The sequence below is a fragment of the Adelges cooleyi genome, unplaced genomic scaffold, assembly GCF_023614345.1.
Source record: "Adelges cooleyi isolate 19-005CV unplaced genomic scaffold, UGA_ACOO_1.1 ACOO_flye_CR_arks_rails_tigmint_CR_PRNA_2, whole genome shotgun sequence".
Lineage (NCBI taxonomy): Eukaryota > Metazoa > Arthropoda > Insecta > Hemiptera > Adelgidae > Adelges > Adelges cooleyi.
The window spans coordinates 2,629,218-2,639,972 of NW_026095860.1; the positions used below are offsets into that span (position 1 = coordinate 2,629,218).

The 10,755-nt window shown below is 30.3% G+C and overlaps 1 protein-coding gene across 1 annotated transcript; it reads left to right on the forward strand.

Moving 5' to 3' along the window:
* Positions 1-703: 703 nt before the first annotated feature.
* On the forward strand, positions 704-4,319 carry LOC126833513 (uncharacterized). Its single transcript, XM_050564905.1, has 11 exons — positions 704-737; positions 1,662-1,682; positions 1,799-1,831; positions 2,029-2,046; positions 2,269-2,364; positions 2,518-2,547; positions 2,952-3,020; positions 3,104-3,127; positions 3,518-3,541; positions 3,621-3,641; positions 4,072-4,319. Exons 1-11 carry the CDS (start codon positions 719-721, stop codon positions 4,092-4,094), a joined length of 378 nt encoding a protein of 125 aa, XP_050420862.1. The 5' UTR covers positions 704-718; the 3' UTR covers positions 4,095-4,319.
* The last annotated feature ends 6,436 nt before the right edge of the window (positions 4,320-10,755 follow it).

Consider the following 10,755-nt stretch of genomic DNA (forward strand, 5'->3'; position numbering starts at 1 on the left):
TCCGCAATACCACCACACACTTGTCGAATGAATCGAAATTAAACAGTGCAATTCGGTATAGAAAATTATTAAGTTCACATTGTAAAATTGAACACGAAAAAGGCACATTCCAACGCTCATCGTCGGTGTATTGAATTCAAGGTAAACATATGTAAGTGTTGAAGTATTGAAAATGAAAAATAGTTGTAAAACTAACATGAGTTACACGTCACCGTTCGTTGTCAGTACTGTAAACGTAAGAAAGACACGTACTCTAGTATAGTATAGTATATGTACTAGTATAGTATAGCGTTCACCTTCCTTGGTGTTTCACTTTAACTTTAAATCCGAAAATTCATATTGCATTTAGTATTTTAATATTCTTATTTAAGTTGCTATTCAAGATTTGTTTTGTTTTAAATATGAAGTTTAATAGCATAATTTTGCTACCAACAGCCGCACTGTTCGTTATTCTGGCGGTGTCTACAAGTACATGAAAAACAATTAATATACAAATGTTATAAGAATAATAAAAAAATTAAACTAAGTGTCAAGTTTTGATGTCTTGATTTTTTAGTAACCTGATGATTTTTTTAGAAATATCAATTAAATTTAAAACTTTTCATTTATTTACTAATTAATTTATATATTATACAAATCTATTTTCCATGTTTCAGGTGTTGAAGGAAGTAAGTTCACGCATTAAATTGTTCTATTTTTATTCGCTGGTTTTATTTCAATGACGCTTTTCGGTAAAAGTAAGTTGGGTGATAATATCTTTAAACTTACAAATGATAAGTATAATAGCAGTTTTAAACTATTTCATCTACCTTTATAATAATATTTTAGTAGACAAGTGTTACCCCAAATTAGCTAGCAAGTAGAAAACGCAAAATTTAGCAATGTTTGATAGGTACTGTTGTAAATAAATAAATGAATGATAGATAAATATAAAAATACGTTTTTTGAATTCCCGCTGATAAAAACGACTATAGACATAAATAAAATTGTATGAATATTATTAATTAATAATTAAAATGTTACTCATGCCTCACATTATTGATGAAAAGAAAAAGTCCTGACTGACTGATTCATAATCGTCGCACAGCCTAAACTATGATAGCTAGCGACTTGAAATTTTCAGGGTACGTTTGTATTATATAGTCTAGGTGTGCAATAAGAAAGGATTTGGAATAATTTTGATTTTAAGGGGTTTAAATAGGCAAAAACAGCTGCAGTCTTGCGGCTCTATATCGTGTGACGTGTAGGCTCTACGTGGGTGACGTGTACGCATCTGTGTCGACGTGGCATTCTATCACGTCTTCGTTGTTTAATACTGTGCCCGTATCTTACATATAGGTGTTAGTTAAATTATTACAACCAAAATCTTAATGCGAAATTCGGTACAGATACATTTTCCGTAAAAAAAACTGCGTCTAACTGGGAATACTAATATAGTGGTTATTTTAATGTATATTTACCCGTTTCAAATTCAGCTAGTTATATTATATACCTTGTATATCCAGTAATAATAGTATTTTAAAAATATAACTCGTGGCTATAATAAAATTAAACGCTTTTGGCTCATATTTAATATATATATATATATATATATATATAATTTATAAATATTGCATTGGGATAAAAACAATTATTTAAGTAATTTTTTTTTGATATTTCAGAGAGGGTACCGGAAAAACTTGGTAAGTCTTCGAGACTTTGATAAAACTTATATAATTGATTCAAGTGAAATTTAATATACATTTTTTTATTTTTTCGTTTTTCAAATGACTGTAAGTTCTTTTCTTCAACATTTTAGATATCCCGACCAGTTCAGACGTTGATAGACAGAGTAAGTAATTGAGTTATTTGTAATAACTTATATAAGCTATAAAAGTGAATTTGAATACATATAATTATTTATTTGTATTAAACGGGATTCAAATGATTATAAGTTAAACTGCCTGGACGATTATTTTCGATAAAGCTTAAAATGTGTATGAAATGCTACAAATAGGTTATATAAATAATTTCTTTCGATTTTTTCAGATAACCAGCAAGAAGAAAGTAAGTCTTTTTAATTGGTTTTCGATAAAGCTTAAAATGTGTATAAAATGCTATAAATGCTCTACACTATTAAATATAAGAATAACTCTACCATGTTTATTCGTAATATAATACAATTAGTTAAGAACTAACTGAAGATTAGGTCAAAGTACAAATAAAACATTTTAAAAATTATAATGAAATAGGGAAACAAGTATTTCAACTATTTTTTCGTGGTTTCAGATAATATACCACCACCACCACCACCACCACCACCACCACCACCACCAGCGACACCAATAGAGGGGCCAACAGCAGAGCAATTGCAAGACATAATTGGTAAATCTTTGAGACTTTAATAAAAAGTATATAAGTTATAGAAGTGAGATTGAAATACATTTTTATCATACAGTTATTACACTAATATAGGTACTTGAAAAATAAAAATAAAATAAGAAAACAAGTATTTGAGTTATTTTTTCATTGTTTCAGAGAGACTAAGAGCATTTGTGTACCCACAAAGTAAGTCTTGGGGACATTGATAAAACTTATATAAGTTATACAAATTAAATTAAATATACATTTGTATTATTTATTTTTTTAACTGACTGTAAGTTGGATAATAATATCAGTTTTTGTCCTCTACAAGAATACTAGCAGATTTGAAACTATTTTCAAAGAGCTTAAAATGTGTAAAAAAATCCTTTCATTGTTGTAAAAAAGAATACATTCGCTATGTCTTGAGCATATTATTATATAAAATTGTGTGTCTATTTTGAAAAATTATTTAGAAACCATAATGCGTAGCTAACAAAGTTTAATGGTTCAGACCAACGATTCAAAATGATATTATACCAATATAGGTACTTCAAAAATAACGATAAAATATGAAAAACGAGTATTTGATTTATTTTTTGATGTTGCAGATCCACAGGTAGCACCACGACCTCCAACAGTACAAATGCCAGGACAACCACAACCACCACCACCGACTGGTAAGTTTTTAAGACTTAAATGAAACTTATATAGGTTATAAAATAGGAAAAACAATTATTTGATTTATTTTTTGATGTTTCAGATCTTCCAGCTCCAGGCGGTAATGGTAAGTGTTTGAGACTTTGATATATCTTATTTATATGCTATAAAAGTAAAATTGAATATGCAATTGTACTATTCGTTTTTCGAATAACTGTACATTTAGATGATAATATCAGTTTTTGTGCTTTACAAAGATACTAGCAGCTTTAAAAATATTTTCAATAGAGCTCTAAATGTGTATAGAGTGCTACAGATACCTTACATTGTTGAAAATAAGATTAAGTTTGTCATGTTCAAATGCTTTAGATCAACAACTAAAAATTATTGTACCAATAATTTAGATTAAAAACAAGTATTTGAGCTTTAGAAAAATGTATTATATCAATATATATTCTTGAAAATTAACAATAAAACAGGTAAAACAAGTACTTTAGTTATTTTTACTATGTTTCAGATCCACCAGCTCCAGCCGGTGATGGTAAGTGTTTGAGATTTTGATATAAATTATTTATGCTATAAAAGTAAAATTGAATATGCAATTTTATTCTATGTTTTAGGAGGGGTGTTGGAAGATTCGGGTAAGTCTTTAGTAATAGCAGAATAATTGATACCTATAATTGGTTTAAGAAGTGAAATAAGATTGCATAGTAGACCGATTGGTTAATTTTATGTGGATATAAAAACTTTATATGAGACTCCAATAAAAGCATAATGGAATGAATGGTATATTTTGCATGCTCATGAAGTATAAATATGAACTTATTTAAATTAAACAATTTTTTTTTTTTCGTAATAATTTGTTATTTAAAAATCACAATTATTTTGAGATTAAAGCATTGGATACTAGTAGTAGTAAAGCCTTTGATTACTTGGTGAGACTACTATGAGAATACTTAATAATTTATAATGGTAGCCTAACCCCTAATTTTAATTAAAATGTATGTGTTAGCTAATTATAAAAAAAAGAAAAAATTTGTTTTCACAATCATTAAATATTTTGTTTTTTAGCACTACCGCGTGACGAAGATTAAACTTGCCAAGCAATATCTAAGATCCGTATCACATTCTGAAAAAAATATGCTTACTTAGCTGTGTATATTTTTAAATTTTCATTATTGTTTATCATAATATTATTGTGTTTGAAACTTTATATTTTTCTAATAACAATATAATATTCCAAATAACACATTTTGTTACCTATCATATAAATTATATTATTATGTCTATTACCTGTCTACCAATAAAAATAATGTTAACCGAATAAGTAAACTTGTATTTTATTATCTAGTCTATTCCAACTATTTGCTTTTACTACTGCTTTGAATTTTTACAACAACAAGCTAAATATTATGTGCAAAAAGAAGAAAAACAAAATGCGAAGTGCGAACGCTTTTAAGATATTTTGTTGTCAAACACATAAGTAAAAAAAAAATCATGTTGTATAAATCCCTACACTCTTTTGACGTTTTACAAATACCTGAACATTTTACACTTCTTCGGCATCTGAAAAAAATATACTAAGTGCTATTTACTTTAGCTTGAAATCATAAGTTTGTTTCGAAAAAAATGTCGATTTCCGATTTATTATAACCTTTGGATTTTTATTATGAAAATTTATATTAATAAGATAACGTTAAAACGATAAAATTTACAATTTTCTACATTTTTTTTGTAGTTGAACTGACGTGTTTTTTTGCAAACTTAATATTTATTTTATGAATGTAGACAAATACCTACCTAAAAATCCATTTAAAAAGAATATAATATATTAAAACAACTGTGCGCTTAGCTCTAGAACAATACGCCTGTTTAGTGAAATTTGTCAACTTATGAAATATTATTTTATACAATTTTATGTTAGTTTGTGAGCACATACAAAACCTAAAAAATACAATTCGATAAATTTGTACAATGTTTGCTTTTACAAATGCCTTACATTGTTGAAAATAAGAATAAGTTTGTCATGTTCATATGTGCATATATTTAGATAGAACTGTGTGTCTAGTTGAACGATAATTTAAAAACTATACATCGTGGGTAAAAATGTAAAATGTTTGAGATAAACTATTCAAAATTGTTATACTAATATAGATACTAGAGAAATAAAAATAAAATAGCAAAACAAGTATTTGAGTTATTAGTATTTGCCTATTTGCGATGGGAATTTCAAAATGATCTTATTAACTTATGCACTTTTGTCACAACATTTTTGTGTATTACAATCAAGTATTTAAAATATATATATTTGTGTAACTACACTACTTAGAAATCCAAGCTTATAGAACACAATATGTCAACATGTATATTGTATAAAATAATAAAATATATAACCACAAGTGTTGCTCAAGTTTTTTTTTAGATGTATATTGTAACACCTAATTTTGTTTTTTTTTTATTTCTAATTGGCAAGTATTTTTGTTTAGACAATACTTGTCTTTCCAAGTGTGCAGTGCACTGCAGCAGTCAGCAACGGTCGTTCGCAGTGGAGTACACTACATTATATTCCTTTCACTATCCCTCGCAAAAACGGTCGTTGCCTCGCACACCATCGTCTGGATCGATACGGTGTAAAAATCTATAAAACGGCGGAGCCCCGAACCGTACAGCCAGCCAATCTTGTCACACGGTTCGGCCTACCGACGCTACTTGTTATTTACCGCCCTCTCCTCTCCAACCCCTCTGCCGTCCTAGCACCGACTACCGACACTGCCAGACAAAAGCTACATAAAAGAGTACTTGGATAGAACTAAAAAAAAAACCTATAAAACATTACCGTAATCCGACAGGGTACGCCACCGTTATGCTATTTTCAACAGAAGCAGTCTTATATGGTATGACCGAGTCTGAAACAAAAATTGTTATTTAAGCCGTGTGACGTTTAAAGGAATATAAAAAAAAAGTTATAATATAAACTTTAAACTAACAAAAATGTTTCATTTTCATCGAACAGTCAGCATTTTTTCTCAACAGGCACCAAGGAGTTTAAAGTAGTACCATAGACGGGTTAGGTTGAATCGGTTTAGTTCAAACATTAAGACCAATTCACACTGTGCCAGTATTTTATTAGGAATTTGTATGTCTAGTACCAACTACATTAATCACTTTAGTAACTTTAAAGTGTTCCGGAACAGTTTTTATTACTTACGCACTGTATAGACAACTAATATACAGTTAAACTCGACTAAAAAAACGCTTTTCAGACCTTAACCCGTAAAACTACACCTAATAAGGCGAAATAAAAAAAAACAAACATTTTTGATATTTTTTAGGTTTAGCAAAAAATAGTTTATACAACACGACGTCTAAAAAATATTCCATAGAAATTTCAAAAGTTAAAGCGCGCCGTTATTTTAAGTAAGAAAAATATGTAAGCGCGGTTCGGGAGTTTTTTCCTTTTTTAAAGGGACAGGGTGAACTTTTTAAATTTTTGGCCCAATAAACTACCTTTCAGGTATGATTTCTAATCTATTGACTTGTTACATGAAGAAATCAGTTTAGCGGCTTGAAACATGTCGTGGGCCTGGCGCCAAAAAAAAAAACAAATATCTATATGAACACATTATTGTAAAAACAATACCTTAAATTTATGGCATAACTAAACAGTATTTTTTATAAATTTTCTCAATACCTACGTTTTTCTTAATGTACACAGGTATAGGTATAGGTTTTTATTGTGAACGAAAACGATTCGCAAATCACAATATCTTCACTATTAAGCCCATTTTGGTGGCTTAGCGAGTGATTTACTTGGGCGCTATTTTTTAGTATGGTCAAGAAAACGCGTTCAGCCCTGGTCGGTTATTAGTATACAAGCGGTAGAAGGCGGCGGGAAGGAGGAGCAGGACTGAACTGGCGTCTCGCACATACGAATAGAATGAAAATTGGCTTTGAATAATTAGATGTTATCATAATATAATATATTTTGGCGGAGAAGGCGGACCTATACACTGTACAGCTGCTGCACGTGTAGCGGTATTATGACAAGAATAATATACGGTTTTTTCTACATTTCTACACGTGCGAGACACAGTATGACGATTGTGTGGCTATGAAAAGGACCTTAATTATTATTATTGTATAAGTCCTCGGCCGTATATAGGCTGCGTTAATTTCGCATCGTCTTTTTCATTTTTTTTTTTTTGTCGAGGGTCTGAGCAATATTCGACCGCCGCCGGCTATTCTCTGACGGTGCAGGAAAACGACTCGATATTAAAAAAGTAAAACCCCAGTGTTGTCGGTGGGGAATGAATGGGCGTGTCTGGACCAATGGGCGCCGGCGCCTACAGAGACCGTTTGCGAACGGCCATTTTTGCTGCCCGTCTGTACCGTACTCTGTCTCTGTCTCACACACACACTCACAACCAGAAAATCCTCTCAAGAGTAATTTTATGTTTTTTACATCCTGCTTTGCACCGTCCTCGTGTCGTACCACGCTATCGTTGAATAATAATAATAATCCACAACAGTTTTCTCCATTTCCTGACTATATAAGAACGGTCTTGATTAGATGTTACGGTTTGTCTCCAATCGACACGAATACTGACGGTATAACTTGTAAAATTGTATACACCTAAGGCGGCAGCAGTGGTCTACAGTGTCCCATCCGCAGTTACTCTATATACCTACCACTCTGTGTAATTGCCGCACCGGTATCGATTTGAAAGTCCACCGTACGACTTGACACGTTAAAAGGTCGACAACCTCGAAGGCAATCGGCTAGGACGTTCATAATATTGTGTATTAATGTGTATATATTATATTAATAAGATCAACTGTAGGGGAAAATGAGAGAGAACAGTTTTAGATGGTTCGGTCATGTTATGTGGAGGCAGATAAGAGAAAGACCAATGAAAATATAGATAGAGAGTGATATGAGGATAACTGGGATGATTGAACGAGATTTAGAAGATAGAGCTCTACGAAAGTGTATGACTAGGCCCCAGAGTGGCCGACCCCGTGTAGTCAAGAGTGTAAGGCGAATATTAAGAAGACTATATACTATTAAAGATATTGTACAAAAAGAGAATGCCGATATTCAAGACGAAGAGGTGCTTTTTCATTTTTTTTTTTTTACCTCATAAAAGTTACCAGCGTGACGCACGCTTTCTATTCTGTATTAAAGACTGGTAGATATGAAAAAAACTATTTTTAAAAAAATACTAAATTTCCAAGACTTTCTTACACTTCTGTAAACGAGTGAGATTACTTGTAAACGAACAACGCAACGGTTCCATAAACAGTCAGTTTAAGTTTGAGTGACTCGTGGATTAATATTTATTTATTAGAAAACCCTACCCACAATATTGTTTGTTGTGGTTCTATAAACCTTATTGAAAATCTTATTATTTTTAAGCGTAGAGTACTAAGTAATAATATAAATGTTTGACCGCTTCAAAGTTTATAAAGCATTAGGTTATCACTTATAGCAGTTTCAGGGAGTATATTATTTTCTAACAAACCGCGGAAATCATTTAGAAATTATTTAGTAATCATATTCAAGTTATATAACTGCTATGTACGTTGTTGGCAAAAAAACAATTTAATATCAATTTCAAAAAGCACAACAATGAAAACGTTCCAAAATGTTTGTAATATTATGAAAAACATTTTTGGCCACATATTCGATGTTTTAAAAATATTATTCACAAAATGTTTCTCTAAAATGTTTAAATATATCTATAATATTTTTGAAACAGAATTTTTGATCAAAATATGTTTTACGAACTGTTTTTAAAAATTTTAAAATACTGTTGAAAATATTTTTATTTTTGTGTTTTCTGTGATGAACATTTTATTCTCCTTCTTACATCTTTTACTAACAAACAATTTGAACCTATATAATTATTTAAAACGAAATTGAAATTTGTCATACTATACATATCATTGGGCTATCTCATAATTTAATTTTTATTGTAACTTTCATTTTAAATCATTTTTAAACTTTGAATATATTACAATTGCATACAGAAATCGGTAATAGTTTATATAATTCAGTTTAAATGTTTACATGAAATAATGAATTCAAAACAAAGAGCAAAAAAAAAATATGTTCATGCGTTTACATCGTTATGGTGCTTTATCGGTTAAATCGTTATTGATTTTTTAAAAAAAAGTTTTGTTTAATCTGCTTAACAGGGTAAAGTTAGTAAATAAGTCAGGTCAGGTACATTTATGTATACTCTCCAGTAAAAAACATGTACATATTATAAACTAAATGCTAAATACCCATAAAATATTATTTAACATAAAATATGTATATTTTTTATTCTTTTTAAATTCTAATTAAATTTTAGCTTTATTCAAAGTTCCAGACCTTCAGTCCAGTTATTAACTTGTAAACCATTTCCAAATATATAAGTATAGTACACTCATACTATAACTAACTCATAAAGTAACAAATCAACTTTTTTAATTATTACACTTTAATGATGAGTTGGTACATCTTTTTGTCTATTAAAAATAATAAATTCATAATATAATTATTATATTAGTTACATAATATTATTAAAAAAATATGCAGAGAATAGAGATATAGTAAACTAGAATTGCCTTGTATAAATTAAATTGAAAATTATTTTGAAGTTTTTCTAAAAATATTGTTTGTATTGAACAATTGTTGGATAAAAATGAGTGAATAAATTAAAACTAAAAAAGTTTGAATATTATATTATACAATGTTTTTTTCGATATTATTTTATGGAGTGTTAGGTAAAAATATCTATGTTTTTATTTATGCCTTGACTTGTTAAAATAGGTAAAAGTAGAGGTTTTTAGTAAACAAAAACGATAAACTTTGAGCTAGAAATTGTCAATAAAAACCATATACAAGTAGATCGCATTAAACTTTAATAACGTAATAACGTTGATATTATTATTGCTTTGTGTAAATTAGATGCGTTTTAATATATTACTACGCAACAGCTTTAGAAATATTCAATTTTTTAAAAATATTATTTTTCTGCTATGATGTAGTTTATTATACACATTTTTTTAATCCAAATATGTTTTTTTATTCGCTTCTAAAGTTCCGAATAAATAATTAAAATCTGTGAGAAAATAGTGTTAAAAAAATTAGTGTTTTCCTTTGGCCAAGTCAAAATCAACCGAAAAATAACCTCCCCTTCGCCAGAGGAGTACTACAGCGCCTCGTTTACCCAGCCATTATTCGGTGTAAAATACATTTTTGTCTTGTCTTGTTTTAGTTTCTTAACTACTGCGCAGACTGTTAATTACAATTAAAACGCTTACCTTAATTTTTTTTTTGGCGCTCTTTTCCTCGATTAATAATCGCAGCTCGACGACTCGACTTGAACCGGCTTCGGATGGTAACAAAAACGGAAACGGACCGTCCTGTTGGCTTATATACGGCCAGAGGAGGGTGTCTCTATTACTATACGAAATCTTGTACAATACACATATAGTCATACCTATACAGTAACATTCTATACTTAGACGTTTGTGTACGGCTATTATGCGCGGCGCGGTGGGCATAGGGGGTGGTGTTGTACACACTTCACAGTCTCACGGTTTGCGAATATTATTAAATAATATTATGCACATTATAACATTAATATTATACACCTTTCGGGCTGCTGTTGCCCACGGCACGGCGAGACCGGGCGAACCGGTCCAGCAGAAACCGCCGACGACGACTCCCACGGTATCCGTCCACCCTCTCCCGGTCGTTCCCGC